The 19,801-nt window shown below is 41.8% G+C and overlaps 2 protein-coding genes across 3 annotated transcripts in view; both read left to right on the plus strand.

Moving 5' to 3' along the window:
* sema4f (sema domain, immunoglobulin domain (Ig), transmembrane domain (TM) and short cytoplasmic domain, (semaphorin) 4F) overlaps positions 1-11,125 on the plus strand; it is a 28,744-nt gene extending 17,619 nt beyond the window's left edge. The window contains exons 2-15 of the mRNA XM_077544698.1: positions 2,378-2,523; positions 2,607-2,666; positions 4,312-4,413; positions 4,487-4,598; positions 4,680-4,799; positions 4,873-5,027; positions 5,760-5,941; positions 6,128-6,257; positions 7,532-7,745; positions 7,813-7,922; positions 8,015-8,166; positions 8,254-8,309; positions 8,695-8,885; positions 10,022-11,125. Of these exons, the coding sequence (XP_077400824.1) occupies positions 2,378-2,523; positions 2,607-2,666; positions 4,312-4,413; positions 4,487-4,598; positions 4,680-4,799; positions 4,873-5,027; positions 5,760-5,941; positions 6,128-6,257; positions 7,532-7,745; positions 7,813-7,922; positions 8,015-8,166; positions 8,254-8,309; positions 8,695-8,885; positions 10,022-10,642 (2,351 nt within the window). The 3' untranslated portion in view covers positions 10,643-11,125. The remainder of the gene's footprint in view (positions 1-2,377; positions 2,524-2,606; positions 2,667-4,311; positions 4,414-4,486; positions 4,599-4,679; positions 4,800-4,872; positions 5,028-5,759; positions 5,942-6,127; positions 6,258-7,531; positions 7,746-7,812; positions 7,923-8,014; positions 8,167-8,253; positions 8,310-8,694; positions 8,886-10,021) is intronic.
* A 2,163-nt stretch (positions 11,126-13,288) lies between these two features.
* syt4 (synaptotagmin IV) lies at positions 13,289-17,863 on the plus strand. Of its 2 annotated transcripts, none has more exons than XM_077545579.1 (5): positions 13,289-13,527; positions 14,708-15,300; positions 15,577-15,900; positions 15,972-16,104; positions 16,212-17,863. In XM_077545579.1, the coding sequence occupies exons 1-5, from the start codon at positions 13,491-13,493 to the stop codon at positions 16,529-16,531; spliced, it is 1,407 nt and encodes a 468-aa protein (XP_077401705.1). In that variant the 5' UTR covers positions 13,289-13,490; the 3' UTR covers positions 16,532-17,863. The 2 variants fall into 2 exon arrangements, with proteins under 2 accessions (XP_077401705.1, XP_077401706.1); XM_077545580.1 differs by having other exon boundaries at positions 15,972-16,092.
* Positions 17,864-19,801: the final 1,938 nt, after the last annotated feature.

Consider the following 19,801-nt stretch of genomic DNA (forward strand, 5'->3'; position numbering starts at 1 on the left):
ACTACCATTGCTTCAACCATTCTCTTCAGTTCAGAGGCTGCATCAAAGCCTTCTGTATGCTCTAGCATTAAAAAAAGAAAAAAAAAACTAAAAACATATAAATACGTCTTTGGGAGCATGGTAATATTTTAAATAAAACATATTTATTTTATTAGACTAATTAAAAATATATAATGAATAAAATCAATAATTTTTTGCTCCCTTAATTTCCTCCCTTACAACAATAAAATATGGGACCAACATTCAGAATATTTGACTGTTTTACTTTGCTGAGGGGAGAATATCGGCATGTGCGTGCGTGCGTGTTTCACAGCTGTGTCCTGTCTCACCTCAGGGCTTCGTTGTGTGTGTTTCTAGTGCACGTGCGCGCTACTCCGACTCTCCTGTCTCCATGCCGTCACTCTTGATTGACACACGAAGCAGGCAGGCTGTATAATGATCACTTCCTGGTTGGTGCAGGCCTGCGATGCCCTGCAGACAGAAACACGCTCTGCATGTGTTGATTATCTCAAATGATAGGCTTCAATTGAAATGAATGAAAACGCCAGTAATCCATTGCAGCATCGACAAAAACGTGTTTTTAATTCTAAAATGCCACTCTCTTTTTTATTTATTTTCTGAGGTACATAAACACATGAACGCTGACTCCCACCCTGCTGGCCCGAGTCATGTTTAATGTATGATGAATGAATGATTAATGCCAGGGAAGCGAATGTTTATATTTTAAGACTACTGATTCATTTATTCACTCAGCAGTGTGATTTTTTTTTTTTTTTAAGGTCGCAGCTACGTTATCGTTAAAATGCCGCATATGGTTGTTTTAACGCTCTTATTGTCACAAGCGATGCTTTTTTTAGTTAAAGTTTGCACGAGCAAGTGTGCGCGCAAAGGGCAGACGGTGTCGCCCGAGGATTGCGGTCGAGGGGGAAGTTTCGCAGGTTCGACGACCGGCTCCAAAGGACGTTCCGGAAGACCTTGCCTTTGGCCTCTGTCACCAGCACTCACGTCACCTTTGCGCATTATTGCGTGTGCTTGGAGTGGTTGAGGAAAGACAAATCACACCGATTGAATGAATTAATGATACTTTTGTATTTTCTTCATTGCGATTCCCTCGCAGCCCATTATATGCAATATTGCTGCCTGACAGTGTGTGTGTGTGTGTGTGTGTGTGTGTGTCTGGTTGCGAGGATCCGTCTGAGCGCTGGTGGCTTTTAAAGTGCCAGGAGGCTTTTAGTTAAACAGATGGCTCCTTGGTGAATGAGAAATGACATTTTTGCAAATGGAAACAGACACACACTGACTGGGTGGTAGATTGTGTGTGTGTGTGTGTGAGTATGCTTTTGTCTTTGCTAGAAATTGTGGGGACATTTTGGTGGTCCCCACAAGTTCAAATCTCTTTTTGAGGGTCAAGACTTGGTTTTAGAGTTTAGGTTTGAATTTGGTTATGGTTGAGGTAAGGGTAAGGAATGGAGGTAGGTCATTATTTTTGATGGTTGGGGTTATGCATCATGTCAATGAGATGTCCCCACGATGATGCAAAGACAAGTGTGTGTGTGTGTGTGTGTGTGTTATAATTTACCATTTTTCTCTTTCAAAAATGACTTTGGTTCATCATCTTCCCGAACTATTTTTCAAAGGTCTTAGAGCCATGAGTGTTTCTGTATTGTCTAAAAAAAAAAACATCCAGAGATTCAAACTTGAGGAGTCGTAAAACCACAAGGCTCCCACAAAGTGACGAAAGAGGCGGAGTTTCTCAGTTGACTGTTGAAGAGAGTTAATTGATTTGTTTGTCATCACTTTATATTGTTTTTTTTTTTTTTTTTTTTTCTTTTTACAGGAGAGCTCAGTATTGTTCATTCGATTTGACATCATCATTGCTCTCCTTTTTTTTTTTTTTTTTTTTAAAATCCAACAAATCAATTAAAAAATTTAATAAATATTTTTTTATTTTATTTTTTTTAAATACATATACATATATATATATACACATATACACACATATATATATATATATATATATATATATATATATGGGTGAGTATGTGAGTATGTGTATGTGCGTGTGTGTGTGTGCGTGTGTGTGCGTGTGTGTGTGCGTGCGTGCGAGCGTGTGTGTATTCATCAGTTCACCTAAAGCCCATTAAAAAAAAATCCCATACTAATAATATAATATAATAATAAATTGCCAGATGCAGAAACATCAATGTAAGTTATCACGATGTAGTGGCTCTCGCTAACATCACTTTATATTGGTTAATAAAGCGTCAACATTACTGGCAACGTAGGGATAGAAAAATAGTATCAATTTGTGAAAAATGTGAAAATGACCATATTTGGACATACAAAGGTTTCAGTTAGCTTTTTTTTTTACCCACAGATACTCTTTTGGGTGAGCGAGAGTTTGGGTCCGTGTCCAACTTCAGCGCATTCCTGTTGGATCCCGCGTCAGGTGTCCTCTTCCTCGGCGCCAGGGACACCATCGTGGCAGTGGACACCAACAAGCTGAATGAGACACCGCGCGCGGTGATTGAACAATAACGATCAATTCGTAGAGTCATGGCAGTGATGTGAAAATGATTGCAATTTGATGGTTTTGGCCGTTTTAGGTGATTTGGGACGTGCCGCAGGAGAACAGAAATACTTGTATGACGAAAGGAAAGACAGAGGTGAGAGACCCTTGATGTTTTGCATGCGTGACAATCAAAAGACAGACGGGAAGTGGCACGGTGGCGGCTTGAGCCGAATGATGCCAAACAGGAACTGCTGAGTCATTCTTCATCTCACCACATCTTGCACTTCTGCTATCTGTTGAAGCAGAGGTGCATCTTAATACATTTGTGTTTGCACATTTGTATATTACACAAATTCTTGCGTCCTACGAAGTGGCGGATTTGCTTTGTTTTTTTTGCTTCATTTCCTGTACATTTTACGTAACATATTACAGCATTTTAACGTCAAATCTTGATGAAATTAACAAAGATATACTGTATGCAACTGTTAAGTCATGTCCACAGTTATCGAATATGGTGAACATTTTACACTCCTATGTTGACACTTGAAGTTTCTTAATTTAATTAAGTATTGTTCCGCTTCTTTGCCTTGTACTGTACAGTGTATATCAATGTTTTTATTTCATATTGGCCGATATATTAGATTTTAGCAACCTTAAACGTTTCTTGACAATAATATGTTATATGTGACCTCACTAGTCTAAACATGACATTATGATTAATATTACATTTGTGGAATATGATTTATGAAGCAAAATCCAGCCGTTTTTATCCATCTCAGGGGGCGGCCATTTTGCCACTTGCTGTCGACTGAAGATGACATCACAGTTGCTCCGGGCTCAGGCAACAGCCAATCACAGATCACCTGTTTTCCGAAGCTGCGCGGTGATTGGTTGTTCCCTGAGACCTGAGCAACTGTGATGTCATTTTCACTCGACAGCAAGTGGCAAAATGGCCGCCCCCTGAGATGGCTCAAAACAAATGGATTTAGCTGTTTAATCATATTCCGCTAACGCAACATTAACTCATTCACTGCCATTGACGGCTAAAAACGTAAAAAAATAATTTGAACTATTTCTATTAGCTTAACATTTTTTCCCACTTTTGTTAACAAGTGTATGAAAATGTACATTTAGAACATATATAAAAATTGTGATTAATTGTGAGTTAACTAGTGAAGTCATGCAATTAATTACGATTAAAAACTTTAATCGCCTGACGCCCAAAAATTTTAATAATATTTTCTTTCTTCTTTTTTTTTTTTATTAAAAAATATTTATTTTTTTTATTTTTTATTTAAAAATCCTATAATTATATAATAATATATAATAATATAATAATATATATAATATAATATAATAATAATTGTACATTTAGAACAGATATAAAATTTGTGAATAATCGTGAGTTAACTAGTGAAGTCATGCGATTAATTACAATTTAAAAAAATGAATCGCCTCATGCCCATAATTTTTAATAATCTTTTTTTTAAATGAATTTATGGCAGTGAATGAGTTAACCAGAATATCATGTTTAGACTAGTGGGGCTGCGTGGAACATATTATTGTTCCCCAAAATTTTGGGGTTGACTTCCCCTTTTCTATCAACCCCCAAAATCCCAAATTCACCCAATAATTTATTGACAAGACTTTGAACATAATTCTTAATTGAAATGACTCAAGAGGTTATCTTGTCAGTGTTGCTGAGGTTAATTAAGCTACTGTAACCACAAAATGATGCGACTGTGAGCAGACGGCACTCACGTCTGTACTTATTGATTGTTGTTTGTCTCTCTCTGCAGGGTGAGTGCCGCAACTACATCCTGCTTTTGGAGTTTCACCCGGACGGACGGCACATCTACGTGTGTGGCACGTACGCCTTCGACCCAAAGTGTGCCTTCCTGGTGCGTATGTTTTTTTTGTCAATATTTGTAATTTTTGGTCATTTGGTTAAACATGTCAATGCCACCGTCGCAGGAGATGTCCACCTTCACCCTGAAGAAGGATGCCGATGGGCAGGTTACCAAGGAGATAGGGAGGAAGAAGGTCCCCTTTGACCCCAGGAAGCGATTCACAGCTGTGATGACGGGTGAGTCGCTGCGGGTCGTGATGCCATTGATTTTGTTTTCGTAGCAAAACCGCTTTCTTTATCCTACTGTCGTTTGTTAAGGTGACGTCCTGTATGCCGCCACCTCCATCAACTTCCGCGGGACGGAGTTCGATATCACCCGGGCAACGGGGCCGGAGCCGAAGCAGGTCCGAAGTGAGCAGAAAGTCCACTGGCTTGATGGTGAGACCTTTGTGCAATCGGACGAGCCAATGTGGAGAGCTTCTCTGATTTTTTGATTTTTTTTGCCATGCAGAGCCCGACTTTGTGAGCTCAGCTGTCGTGGAGCTGTCGGCTGACAACAACGTGACGGGAGAGGATGACAGGATTTATTTCTTTTTCAATGAGGCAGCTATGGAGTACAACTTCTATTCCAAAGTTCGAGTGCCCAGAGTGGCACGGGTGTGCAAGGTGAGGCTCCAACTTGGGTTTTAGCGATTCTTGGTGTGAATGGATTCCTGGAGGCACTTGGCTCGTGAGCACTTACTTTACGTATTTGATATGCCACTTAGCTTTTTAGTTGGCTAGCTTAATGCTAATTAGCATCTGTGGATAGTAGGGTTATAATAGTTCAGGATTTTTTTTTTTAACTTACTTTATTATAAATAGTTTTTAGAGCATGTTTGTTAGTTTTTATTCTTTTTTTTTTTTTAAATGCTTTCATTCAGTTTAGGTTTTGTTTTGGTATTAATTTTAGTTTCGCATATTTGTTGAGTGACTAATACAAGGGGCATTTTCGCTATAATAGTTTTAAGAAAAAAGCATTCTCACTTATTTTTATTTAATCAATACGTTTATTCAATTTTAGTTTTAGATTTTTTTTTGTTAACTATGATAACCTTGGAAGACAGACAACATAACAGTACATTCTCACATTCATTTATTTTTGATCCTCTGCGTAGATCAACAAATATTAGTGCCGCACAGGTGAACTGAGAGAGAAGTTAATGCGTCTCACTCAACCGTTATTTTGAATTCCACTTGAGTTCTAAGCAGGACATGCCCCACCGTGTGCGATCAGGACAGCGGGTTAAATAATGACGTCTCAATGAACAGCATATCCATCGTTTTATACTGCCCCCAGCTGGCCAAAGCGAGCACACCAGAAGGAGCAGCATTGAGTTGCATTTTGCTTCCTTTCAGTCTGACGTGGGAGGTCTCAGGACCCTGCAGCAGCATTGGACCACCTTTCTCAAGGCGGAGCTGGTGTGTGAGGACAAACTCCAACATCAGCGTTTTGACATTTTGGTGGACGTTTTCACATTGCGACATTCACCCCAAGAAGCCACCAGCACACACTTCTATGGACTTTTCACCACACAGTGGTAAGATGAAAGGGGGTACACAAATCATCTGTATCAATTTAGCCATTGTTTCTTCTCGTGCCTGTTTTTTTTCCAGGTTCAGATGGAGTTGGTCATTGTTATTTTTCTGTTTTTTGGACGAGCTGTGAAATTAAATTTTTTTTTACGTATTTGGCCAATAACGACGATTCTGATTTTGTGCTCTAGGGAACCCAAGCAGTCAGCAGTGTGTGTTTTCAGTGTGTCAGACATCATCAGAGCAATGAACGGCCCCTTCAAGAAGCGCAATGACAAAATTGACACGCCCACACCGGTGGCCTCGCCGAGGCCTGGCCAGGTACTGACCTCTCCACATAATGTAACCCAACTGTTATTATTTTTAGGGATGTCAAAATTAGTGCGTTAATTTGAGTTAATTTTAAGTTCCTTTTACACCACACATTATTTTAACGCACGATTAATGACCGTTCCTTACTTGGAAAGCCTGTACTGGGGGAATTCCAATCGCAACACAAAATTTAGGAATAATCAATTGAATAATAATGCATACATTTGTGGAGACTGGGGTCAAGTTGTATTTGACAATTTTAAAAAAATGTGCAGAATTTCACAAGTTATTTCATGTTAATATATCTCTTAACTCGTTTGCTCCCAAAAACGAATAAATACGTTCTATTTTAAATGTTTTAATTTATACGTTTTTTATGGGTTTTTTTTATGCTAGGGCATACGAAGGCTTTGATGCAGCCTCTCAACTACAAAGAACGGTTGAAGAAATTGTAATTATTACACAAACGGCCAGCAGGTGGCAGCAGAGCAAAAGAGATCAACCAAGGGCCATGTTAGAAAAAAAAAGCTCATGTACTCACAGTTTTAAATAGATTTGTGAATAATGATGAAACTTAGTTATATTCTAATGCTAATAGCTGCAAAACGGAAACAGATAGAAATACAGTATACTTTTTTCCCTGATGAAAGAAGATACTCTAATCTTTCTTTTGGTAGGTTCCACGTTTTTATAGCAATAGAACACAATATTCTGTGGACCAGTCAAAATCCAGTAAAACAGCCAGGAGTGAAGGGGATTGCTTCAGTGAAAATGGCTGGGATTGAATGAGTTCATAAGAAAACAAATGCACTGAGCTGTCACCAACGTCTCACATATGCAGTTATGCCATCTAGTGGCCGACAAATGACCTCAACACATATCAATATCATACTCATTTTTTTTACAATACTGTACTTTTTAATCTAACTTAATTTTATGAAATATTATGTAATTACTTTATCAATGACTAAAAAGATGCAGCCATATTTCTATTAGTTTAACATTCCCCCAAACACACTTTTGTTAACAAGAGTATGAAAAAAAATTTTTTTTTTATTGTACATTTAGAATAGATATGAAATTTGCGATTAATCGTGAGTTAACTATTGAAGTCATGCGATTAATTATGATAAAAAATATGAATCACCTGACACCCCTTATAAAAAAAAACAACACTATGCAGTATCACTAATGGATGGATGGATATTGGCCAATGCTTGTCTTCACGTGACACAGTCACTTGAAATGTCTCATGGACTTTTATTACCTCCCCCAACATTTAGTGTCTGAATAATGCGCTGAAGTCAGAGGGCATTGACTCCTCCCTGAAAATGCCTGACAACCTGTTGGCGTACGTAAGGAATCACCCCCTCATGCAGCAGAGTGTTGATGCGGCGCCCCTACTGGTCAGAAAAGGAGTCACGTACACCAAACTGGCTGTCACGCTGATAGGCCGCAAGGAGGGCCAAAGGGAAGCAATGTTGCACCTCGGTACAGGTAAAAGCTCTCAATATTTGAGAAAAGTCGAAATGTAGAGATGAGTTGATGCGTGTTGCCTCACCAGACTATGGAGAGCTCCATCAGGTGGCAGTAATAGGCGAGAACGCCACTTTACTCCGCGAGCTTCCTTTATTTGAGCCGACAGAGCCGGTCAACAATATTTTGCTGCACCAAGTAAGTGGCGTGCGTTGCATCTTCACCAGCACGCACACTGCATGTCATGCGCTAATCAACTGGCTGGTATCTTGCCGTTTCCTGTTTGTCAGGGTTGGGTTGTGGCGGGCAGCCCGCTGTCGCTAGCTCGCATCCAATCTGAAGAATGCACGCTCTATTTGAGCTGTAAATTGTGCGGCCAATTCCGAGAACTGGGCTGCGAGTGGGATGCCGGCAAGGAACGCTGCGTTCGCTCCACAGTGGCGTAAGTGTGGCCAGTCACTATCCAAATCCAGCTGCCTCGCTAATATGCAATGATAATGCTATGTGTGTGTGTGATGTGTGGGTTCAGGCCTGCCAGTGGAGATATAATAGAAGAAGCATTAAGGAAATGTGACACCCAGGAAGGTATATTTATCACACTCATACTTGATAGAAATTTGTCATGTCCGTCCGTCCGTCTTCTTCCGCTTATCCGGGGTCGGGTCGCGGGGGCAGCAGCTTTAGCAGGGAAGCCCAGACTTCCCTCTCCCCAGCCACTTCAGCCAGCTCATCCGACGGGACCCCAAGGCGTTCCCAGGACAGCCGAGAGACATAGTCTCTCCAGCGTGTCCTGGGTCGTCCCCGGGGCCTCCTGCCGGTAGGACATGCCCGGAACACCTCCCCAGGGAGGCGTCCAGGAGGCATCCGAACCAGATGCCCGAGCCAATTTGTCATGTGTTGCTAAAAATCATTTCCATTTCATTTAAAACTTTCTGTCAAACTAAAGTCCCATACAATTCTCTATCCCCAGAGCGCTGTTCTCCGCCCATTAAGGAGCTACGTGTGTCCCTGGGTCTGCGTCTCCTGTTGCCGTGTGCTCAGCTGTCTCCCAGGCGCTGCAGCTGGGAGCAACCCCACAACAGTCTCACCAAGCTGCACCACCCTGACCTGGAGGTGACCGTCACCAAAGACGGACTGGGGAGTTACATCTGTGCATGCCAGGTACCTTGATAGAAAATGAACACACAAGCATAGAGGTGTCATCATTTTTTTTTATCATAATTAATCGCATGACTTCAATAGTTAACTCACGATTAATCGCAAGTTTTATATCTGTTCTCGTTGTACAATGAAATGGAAAAATTGGAAAAAAGGTTAAACTAATAGAAACATGGCTGCATCTTTTAGACATTGATACGGTCATTTCATAATAATTCATAACATTGAGTTAAAATTAAAAAGATGTGGTGTTATATTGATTTGTGTTGAGGTTATTTTTCTGCCACTAGATGGCATAATTGCATTTGTAAGACATTGGTGACCGATCAGTGCAGTTTTCTTTTCATATTAGGAGCTATCAAATCTTTAACATGAAGTAACTTGTAAAATTCTGCAATTTTTTTAAATTAAAAAAATACAACTTGACCCCAAATATATGCATTATTATTGAATTTTATTACTGCTAAATCTTGACTTGGACGTATCTGCTGTGTTGCGACTGGAATTCCCCCAGTACAGGTTTTCCAATAAGGGGCGGTCATTAACTCATTCACCCCCAGCAATTTTCACTGAAGCAACCCCCTTTGCTCTCAGCTGTTTTACTGAAAATAAAGATTAGAGTCTCTTCTTTCATCAGGAAAAAAAGTTTATTTGTATCTGTTTCCGTTTTGCAGCTATTGGCATTAGAATATAGCTAAGTTTCATCATTATTTACAAATCTGTTTAAAACAGTGGGGAAAGAGCTTTTTGCAACATGGCCCTGGTTGATCTCTTATACTCTGCTGCCGTTTTTTGTAATAACTACCATTGCTTTAAGACACCTCTTCAGGTCAGAGGCTGCATAAAAGCCTTCTGTAAGCTCTAGCATAAAAAACTAAACAAAAAACTTATGAATATGTTTTGGGGTCCATAGCAAAAATAAAAACGTTTATAATAGAACGTTTTAATACGTTTTTGGGAGCAAATGAGTTAAAAGAAAGAAACTTTAAATTTACTCAAAATTAGCGCACTGATTTTGACACCCCTAATAGATACATTTCTATAGATAGATTCTAGACACACACAGATACATACAGAAATGCTACTAATCCTCTAGTCACTCACAAAGGAGCCAATAAACGTCTCTCTTCCCTGAACAGGAAGGCCAAATCCATGACCCCACTCCTTGCCGTCGAGCGGCCTATCAGCTGACACTCGAGGGCCCGAGCACTGCGGGATCCGTGGCGGGATGCACTCGTCACGTGGTGGCCTTCTACGTCCTCTTTTTCTTCGCGGGGTTGCTTTTCGGCCTGATGATCTTCCACTTTGTCAAACGTCGGCATGCCAGCGGTCTACGGGAAGGGGTGGGGCGGAACTTGCTGGGCTCTTCCTCCGACGCCCCGCAACCAGGGTTCTGTTTGACGGAGAAGCGCAACGGGATCGCGGCCACGGCCGGCGATGCCAGCCAAGTCCGGAAGCAGGGAAACGGCAGTCACCACGGCAACAGTGTGAGTGCCTCGACTGCCGGCAACAAAGCCAGAAACGGAAGCGGGACCACTTCGTATGCTAACTACAACATTTTATCTGTAGACGTTCTGGACGGACGAACTGCCAGAAGGGAGGGAGGAGGTTCCGAGGGGGGGGAGAGGGAGTCAATCGAGGGGAATGAAATGGATGACGGCCTAGGGGAAGTGATGACAGGACTAGAGGAAGAATTTGCCAACTTCCCCGTGTTTAAATCACCAGCGCCCCTCGCGCCATGTGAAGAAAGCTCCATTTGAGACGCATATTCTGCATCTGGAAGCCACTGGGAGCTAAAATAGCCCACAAAGTTGTCACTGCCGTTGGATGGTGTCATGAAGAGATGCCACACGGATTGAAAAGAGAAACTCTTTATTGGAGCGGACTGTGCAATCGGAGCGTGTCTGAAGGACTCAAAGACATGCAAAAGCCATACTGTCCTCCCTCATCCCGCTTTCATTCTTTCCTCCAAAGAGTAATGCACTGCAAAACACAACTTCTCTCAATCTGGGACCCTCGCCGATCCGAAAGGCGCCAAAGGACTGCCGAGCTGTAAAGTGACCACGTCGGTATTCGCTTTTCGGGAACTGAAAGGTCTTGCGATTTCGATGGCGTCCTCCCGGTCGGGTTTGAACCGGTGTCCGAGACGCAAGGAGTAACTTTGTTCTGTGGAATCCTATGTATTGTTTTGTCTTGTTTTTTTTTGTAATAAATCTTATTTGGAAACCCAAAGACAAGGCAAATGCGGAAGGATTCTCTTTTTTAGCCAATTATGCATTAGAAAAAATCTCATAGTATCCCACCAAACATTGTGGAAACAGATCACTGTCATTGAATGGAAGAGCATTTACAGTAATTGTTCTGCTTGTCACAATACGTCACCGGCATAGATACTAGATAGATGACAAAGATACTTTTTTTTTTTTTGTAAATGTAATTTTTAGTCTACGCCTTTTTCCTATTCTTATGGTTCTGACGTGCTTCTACTTCGACATTTATAGAATGATTGTCCTCTTTCCAGCTTCAACATATTAAAAAAAAATATTATAATTATTACTATTACTATTACTTTTTTCATTCCAAAAATTCAGTTTTCCCACAATTCCACATTTTCAGCCCCCCCAAAAATAAAAATAAATCCCCATTCATTCCCAATGACACATTCAAAAACATGATAAATTCACATCAGTCCTGTTTATAGTACAAAATGTTCAGCTCATTTACTTCACATGGGAATGATTTTCAACAACTAAATTTCCACATTTTTCATCAACATGCGTTTTTTATTTTTATTTTTTACCAAAATCAGTAAATATAATTCAATATTAGTGTATTTTTAATATCATTCCACATCATTGCACATTTCCCCCAGTATCATTCTACATCATTACATATATTTTAATAACATTCCACATATTTGGATATCATTCCACATTTATCACAAATATATTGCACATTTTTCATCAATATTCCACCAACATATTGCAGTTTTTTTTTTTGTTTTACATACAGTATGAGTCCATATTATTTCATTCCATTAATTAACATTTAACTCAATAGCATATTATTCTATATTTCAATTTCTTAAGAAATTCTAATAGTTTCTCACAGTAGACCAACAGAAATACTGAGCAAGAAGAATCATTTCCTTGTTTTCATTTCTATGACCGCACTGGTTATTTTGTAACACAGCACGCACAGCTGAAAGAATAGATTAGACTCATCACTTCACCCTGCTGACAAATAGGCAGCAACTTAACACACCTGAGTACATGTCATTACTAAAAGCAGCATCAGATTTATTGTCTTATGATAAAATATTCCATGAACCCTTTAAGTTAACTCTTTTACTGCCAATAACGTCAATTGACGTCAACTACGTTTCGTTTTCGTTTTGTCAATGTGCAGCGCTGGTACATCTTGCCAAGTGATCCAGATTTACCAAGCCCTTTTTATGTTTTGGTTTCAACAAAATCCTATCAGCAAAAGCAGTAGGACAGGCTCTGAAAATATTTTTGGTTCAAGTCCAGTCAGTGAAGAGAAGAGATATTACTCACAAATTTTTTTTTTTAACTAATTAATCCCACAAGATTCCGTAATTTTCGCAATTAATCACAATTTTCTGCTACTATTTTCTAAAAAGCTAGTAATGGATATTATATGGAGGCAAATTGTGGAATGAATGTAAAAATCACCAAATAAAAAGCATATTTAGGTTCAAAGACTTGTGTTTCTTTGGTCCTTGAATAGCCCACAATTCTTCTGTAAAATACAACTGATCAAAACAGACTCGCTTTACAAATCAGGCATCTTCTCTTATATATTCTTCTCATACGAAACAGTTCTCAAAACATCTCGCTGCAGGTTTAATTCCGCCCACGTGCATTACTCTCTCCAGCATTGGTTTGCGAGACCCCACGGAGGTAACTTGAGCAGGGGATTTGCTCCGAGACCATGCACGTAGTTAGCCATAACCACGCATATACATGAAATGAGTCATAGTGAAACACAATAACAAACCCACTGGCACTGGCAATTTGGAAAATTCCATTGAAGACTGCTTTCTACTTGATGAACACCAGATGTCAGCAAGGACATTGTAATAAAACTGCCTGTCTACGTCCGTTCGTCCCAATCATTTATTGTAGCAAAGTCCACAGTCACACATTATTTCTGCCCCCTGGTGGAAAAGAAGAAAAAAAAAGAGTTTCGTTTGTTATTATATGTCTCTTTCCTAGGTAGATAATAATAATAATAATAACGAATATGCATTGCTTGGAGTAAATAAATCATTTTAGGGCCACAACAATGACGGAACCAATGCGAGGCAGGCTCCGTCACCACTGCGTCAGCACGCGCATGAGCTCATGACGATGTAGGGAGGAGGACGGGTGGGGTGTGGGACGCACACATAAACGCACACACACACAGAGGACAGTAGCAGCAGAGCGGCGAGATTACAACAAACAACAACCGTCTTCATCTTGCTTTCAATTATTGACTTGCAACCTCATTCATTATTTAGTGGAGTCAAAGCTCCCACTCGGCTGCTTCCAAGGGGGGGAGAAGAAGAAGAAAAAAAGAATTCCAGCACCTCGGATAGCGACCATGGCGCCGATGACGCTGGAGGATGGAGCCCAGCCTGGTGAGTCTGCATCCTTTTGGACTTTTTGCCACACCCCGAACACCGTTGATTCCTCGTACGAGAACACTTTGTTTGGATGTCAAAATGGCCGTGGCCTGCCCCCCACCCCACCCCTCCTCCGTAATAACTATATCAGTCATGTATACCGCACGCGAGGTTGATTAACTTTCATTTGTCTGACTTAAATCGACTAAATGAAGCAAACTCCAAGTGGAGTGCTTAAAAATGTCCGTCCCGTTTATAATCGATGATTGTTGGGCTTTAATTGTGCGCTCTACGCATATTAGGGCGGGGCAGCTAATCAACAAACAATCAAAGGACCAAATATCAATCAAGACAAGTCGTGGTAAAATAAACATGTTCAGTAGTCAGTACTATATGGCCACTATTTCTTTCTGGAGAGTGGAGAGCAAGAAACAGCCATTGAAATTGAGCCATCAGGACCCGAGGAATGCGTGTTAAGGCCTGGCTGTCGTTCTGTTGAGTCACACCCGAAGACAAGAAGCTCACCAGTCACAAAATATGGATAGAATGATGACATTTAATATGAAAAAAAAAAAAAAATGCTGGTTAAAACGTTGACCGGCTCATCCTTAGCTTGAACAAGTGCACTCAGATGTGTAATTAAATCCCCATTGTGTATTACATAAAACGCTGCTTTTTTTTTCTTTTATCATGCATCCAAACAGCTGTCCAAAAACATGCCTGTTGTTGTCTTTACTAGTAGCAGTATTAGCGACTCTGGGATAACAACAATTGAAGCCCCCTTTTCATTCCAAAATCCCAAATGGTTATCAAATGGCTAAAAGTTTAGCAAAACCAAGCTGGATCCAAGTAAGACTTTTGAAGAATGCGAGACATGGAATTTGTTTAAAATGGCTGCTTCAAACCAAAATGGCCGGCAACTCCACTCTTTTGCTGTTATGGATAATAACATTAATCAACATTTAACATACTTCATAATTTCCACTGCCTTAAAACATGCACATTAAGAAGATGTAAGATTGCATGAGAATCACAATATGTCAATATAAATACTGAATGGTATGAGAAATGTCTAAATCTAATCTGTGTCGATTGTCCATTTTAGTCGCTTCGCTCGGTGGTCGGCGGACTTTAGTTTTATAACGGCCGATATGCACCATTTTTCATGTTTTTTATTCCCTTTGCTGCTCTCCAGTGGTGGTCCCAGCAAGTGTTGCGGTTGTGAGCGTCTTCGGCCTGATCTTCACCGCGTCCGCCTTTGCGTGGATCTGCTGCCAGCGCAAAAACACCAAAGGCCAGAAGACGCCCCCGTACAAGTTTGTGCACATGCTCAAAGGTGTCGACATCTATCCAGAGAGCCTCAGTGGCAAGATGAAGTTTGCCTCCACCACCGGCATGACAACCAATGAAGCCAGTAAAACGGACGTTAATGGAAACTGCCACACAGCCATGACGCCCACGGCCAGTCCGAAGCTGCCGTCGAGTCCCAGCGGCTCCAGACCGGCCCTGCATCTGGACCTGGAGCAACGGGACCTCAACGGCAACTTCCCGACCAAACCTTTTCACCACCACAAGGTGCGCAGTTCACCCGACTTGGAGCTGCCCTCGCCACATGCCGACTTCACCCAGCCTGGCGTGATGGACCGTCGGGAACCCGCTTCACCGTCTAGCGCCACATCCAGCCAGGCCCAGACTCCGGCTGCGGACGAGAGAGAGGGGAGGCTTGGCACCCTCCATTTTGCCTTGGAGTACCAACCAGAGAAGAAGGCCTTCATTGTCCACATTAAGGTAAGCCTTTCCCAGCTGGATTACTGTAATGCACTTTGGAGTCAGCCAGCACTAAGATTCTATTTGTTTTCAAATCTCCAAATGGTCTAGTTCTGCCGTCATCGCTGAGCTGCTCTATTCCAATATTCCTAAATGGTGCCATGACAATCCTCAGTCCGTTTTAAAACACAATTTTTATTCCTTGGCGTTCCGCAAAGCACAAGACTTGAGCCCTTATTTTTGTGTCTTATTTGTTGTTATTGTTTTTAATTGCAATGTTTATATTTCTGACTCCAGGAAGCTCATGGCCTGAGCCCAACTGATGAGCAGTCCTTGACCTCGGACCCATACATCAAGCTGACCCTACTACCAGAGAAGAAGCACCGGGTGAAAACCAGAGTGCTGAGGAAGACTCTGGACCCGACTTTTGATGAAACCTTCAGCTTCTACGGGATCCCGCTGCCCAGAGTGTCGGAACTGGCTCTGCAGTTTATGGTGCTCAGCTTTGACAGATTCTCCCGGGATGAGATCATCGGCGAGACCCTCGTCCCGCTTTCAGGAATCGACCTGTCTGAAGGCCGCGTGTTGATGAGCCGGGAGATCATCAAGAAGAATCTCAAGGTGAGGAATGCATGGTTCAAGTGTCATATTTAGCAACTTTAAATAACTTGATCTTGTTTGTGTCGTCACAGAAGTCGCCAGGCCGAGGCGAGTTGCTGCTCTCCTTGTGTTACCAGTCTACCACCAACACTCTGACCGTGGTGGTCCTCAAGGCCCGTCACCTGCCTAAGAATGACAACAAGGGACCGTCAGGTGCAGTAGCTGGTATTTTGTACTCTTGACACTTACACGCAAACTCATCGAAACATAATGTAATTTCTGCTGAGTCATCGTGTTATAAGTTCCATGGTTTTCTCCTATTCCTTCCATAGATCAATACGTCAAAGTCAACCTGTATCATGGGAAGAAGCGTGTGTGCAAGAAAAAGACCCACGTGAAGAAATGTGCCCCCAACCCCGTCTTTAATGAGCCCTTCACCTTTGACCTGCCCTCCAACGAGGGCCTGAGAGACACCAGCGTGGAGCTGCTGCTGATGGACTCGGACGTGGGCAACTCCCGCTGCCCGAAACCGGTCCGCGGGCGCCTGCGGATGGGCACGACGGCGGCGGGCACCGCCGGTGAGCATTGGCGGGAGATCTGCGAGCACCCGCGGCGCCAGATCGCCAAGTGGCACGCCATGTCTGAGGATTAAGATGGCGGGAATGCGTGCTCAAGGTCCCAAATGGTTCAACCGCGAGAGCGACTGAATGATGAAAGCGCGATCTGGCGTCCGGCTAGCCATTGGACAGTTGAGGGAGGGGGGGGTGTCATAAATCAATCAATCAATTAACCGATCAATCAATCACTCGCTCATCTTGGAAGTGACAGTGGTACTTCGACTTACTACTTTTTAAGTTACAAGGCGTCGCTTGGTAGAGTTCTTCTTTTTTTTTTTTTTTTTTTTTTGCTGTCTGTCGCGAGCCAAAATCAACCATATTTAAACAATACTGCCAAAAGTAGAAGTATCTTTGCTGTCAGGCGGATTCTTCACATCTCCCAAAATGACTACTTTTTAGAAAATTTACCGCAAAAGAAAAAAAAAAATCATCGTCTTCACAAACTCTTTTTTCAAAGGTCTTTGAGCCACGAGTGACGACGTAAAACTGACTAAGCAGTTTGATAGGTGGAAATGAATCTGGAGATTTTGCTTTCATGGCCGACAAGTTCCTTAGATCGATTTGCTCAAATGTATCCAACCTAGCTCTTTTCATTAAAAAAAAAAAAAAAAAACATATAGAATTACAATCTTAAGGCGACATAATGACACACGGCTCTCGCGAAGTGTGTGTGTTGGGGGGTGGACGAGGTCTTACAACACTTCTATTAATTCCATAGAGTTAATAAATTTGTTCTCAAGCTATTTTCAAATGAAATTGGTTCATAATATATAAAAAAATAACAGACCAATAGTATGGATTTGTTAAGAAAAATAGATGAAATTGACCATATTTGGATGTATAAATAGCACGTTTGGCAATATAATGTATCTTTAAATAATCCAAAAGACTGTCGCCTAACATCACCTGGTTACATCATTCAGGTTGTCATGGTTACCGTGTGCTTAAACATCATCTTAATTTCTTCCTCTTTAAATTGAGCTTTGCCTTTTGACCAATATCCCCCCCCCCCCCCAAAAAAAAATCTCTTAAAAAAAAAAATACATTTATTATTTAGAATGAACAATTACGTTATTTCTGTTTCTTATCTTTTTTTTTTTTTGTATTTCTCTGGTTGGACTTGTGGAATATGTTTTGTAAGTGCTATTTCATATAAAGCCTAAATTAGGTGATTTGAGCTTGGACTGCAGTGAGGACGCGCCACGATGGTGAGAATGTTGCGCAACTGTGAGTGTATGTGTGTGTGTGCACATTACAATGTTTACTGTCTGTGTTTTGTCCCCTTAACTGTGAGCACAAAGACAGCTGAAATGAAATATAAAATGTAAGCACCCTCAAATTAAACAGATCACGGTATGACAAAATAATCCGTTTGTGTTTATTTCTCTGCTCTGCTACACTCAGTGGGATTATAGAAACTGTCCATACATACTCGATACAAGTTTGAATCATTCCAAATCCAATTTGTATCTCAAATCATCTTTAGTCATAGAAATGAATGGAAATGCAATTAATCTGTTACAGCCCCGCCCAAATGATGTTGATTGTGTGCTATAGATGTGTTTTGCTAGTGGCACTACTTGTTGTATTTTTTTTTTAGATTTTAACGACAGAAACCACCTATCATGATTCTGAAGGCTTTGGGCAGATTAGATTCACATGGCAACACATAGGATCTGAAATCTGATTGGATGAAAAAAAAGCTCCTTCCACATTCATTTGTATTTAATCTCCCCTTGTGCACCGACTCCGAACCATTTATCACGTCTGCCTGCACAAAGTTGGTGCATGCTGAGTGCAGAGGGGATGAGTCATCATGGAAATGCTCTTCACGCTGGCAGACGGTTTCTATGCCCCCCTCGCACCCACACGCTGCACAGCCAACCCTGAACGTCTTTTAGCAACGCGACAGCCGCCATCCATCTCCACGCGGCGATTTATTGGTGACGCAAGGCCGCATGTTTATCAGGAAGTGAGCAATACTTCCCAATGGGGGCCCACCCGGTGCAGGATCATACTGGTTGCCATGGTTACAGCATGTAGGCCACAAGTGCCGATCTATGGGCAAACCGACAGACACAAACATCTTATTTTGTTGTCGAGAAATCATCTGAGTGAGCATGTGTGTGTGTGTGTGTGTGCGTGTGTTGGCAGTGCACAAACAAGCAAGGCCCTTACCTCTGGCGCCATGGCAACAGAGGCTTTCAGTGGGAGGGAGTGAAGTGAAAGAGAGGATAACAAATGGAGGAAGCTTCTCCGGTTCTTTACAATGTTGAGCCCATTTTGAACATTTATCGAGCGCAGGAGGGAAGTCAAGAAAAGAGTCCGAGTCCAGTGTGGAAATCTTCGGAACACTCATGGAGCCTGGGGGGTTGGGGGGTGGTTTTATTAAACGGCGTCCATCATGCCATGTCACTTCCAATCCTCTTCCTCACCCTTGGCCTTTAAACCGAGCCAGCATACATTCATCACCCCCTCTGTTATTGATTTGTTCTCACTTGGCATGCTTCTCCTGACCTCTGGATGTGGAACACACACACACACACACACACACACTCTGTAACAATGCAGTGTGGCACCGCGCCACCGGGTGGCGCTTCTTTGTTTTGTGTGTGCATGTGTAGCACTTTTTTTTGGGGTGGTGAATGTTTTCTTTTGATGCCATGGAAGCAACCATTGTAATGCGTGGTGGCGCCGAGCCGATTGTCTTTCTTTCGGCTTAATAAACTGAATCCGTGGACTGCCAATGCTTTTGTGGCTCTCCCGTTTTTTTTTGCTGACCCGCTGCGCTATCCATGGCCGATCGGCCCGCGCGCGTTCCAACACATGCATACTTGTATTTGAATCCATCAGGGGAAAGAAAAGAAGGCTCGGTCCCACTTGATCCTTTAACTCATTTGCTCCCAAAAATGTATAAATACCTTCTGTTTTAAATGTCCCAAAAGTGTATTTCCACTTTTTATTTATTTATTTATATTTATTTTATTTGCTAGAGCATAAAGAAGGCTTTGATGCAGCCTCTCATCTGCAAAGAACGGTTGAAGAAATGGTAGTTATTACATAAACGGCCATCAGGTGGCAGCAGATCAAAAGAGATCAACCAGGGCCATGTTGAAAAAAAAAGCAGTAAAACAGCTGGGAGTGAAGGGGATTGCTTCAGTGAAAATGGCTGGGAGTGAATGCGGTAAAAATGAAGTATTATACAAAATGGAAATAGGCTTCGCTATTGGTCAGCTCAATCCTGCAAATGTTGTTTGTTGGCTTCGCAGTCACCCGTGTTTCCATCGAAGAAGCTTCCCTAAGAT

This window comes from Vanacampus margaritifer, chromosome 15 (assembly GCF_051991255.1).
Source record: "Vanacampus margaritifer isolate UIUO_Vmar chromosome 15, RoL_Vmar_1.0, whole genome shotgun sequence".
Lineage (NCBI taxonomy): Eukaryota > Metazoa > Chordata > Actinopteri > Syngnathiformes > Syngnathidae > Vanacampus > Vanacampus margaritifer.

Excerpts from the sequence above, each read along its gene's own strand:
- syt4 (XM_077545579.1), top strand. The coding sequence starts at position 13,491 with ATGGCGCCGATGACGCTGGAGGATGGAGCCCAGCCTG. Across the intron at positions 15,901-15,971 it reads TCATCAAGAAGAATCTCAAG|AAGTCGCCAGGCCGAGGCGA; the intron begins GTGAGGAATGCA and ends GTGTCGTCACAG. Across the intron at positions 16,105-16,211 it reads ACCGTCAGGTGCAGTAGCTG|ATCAATACGTCAAAGTCAAC; the intron begins GTATTTTGTACT and ends TTCCTTCCATAG.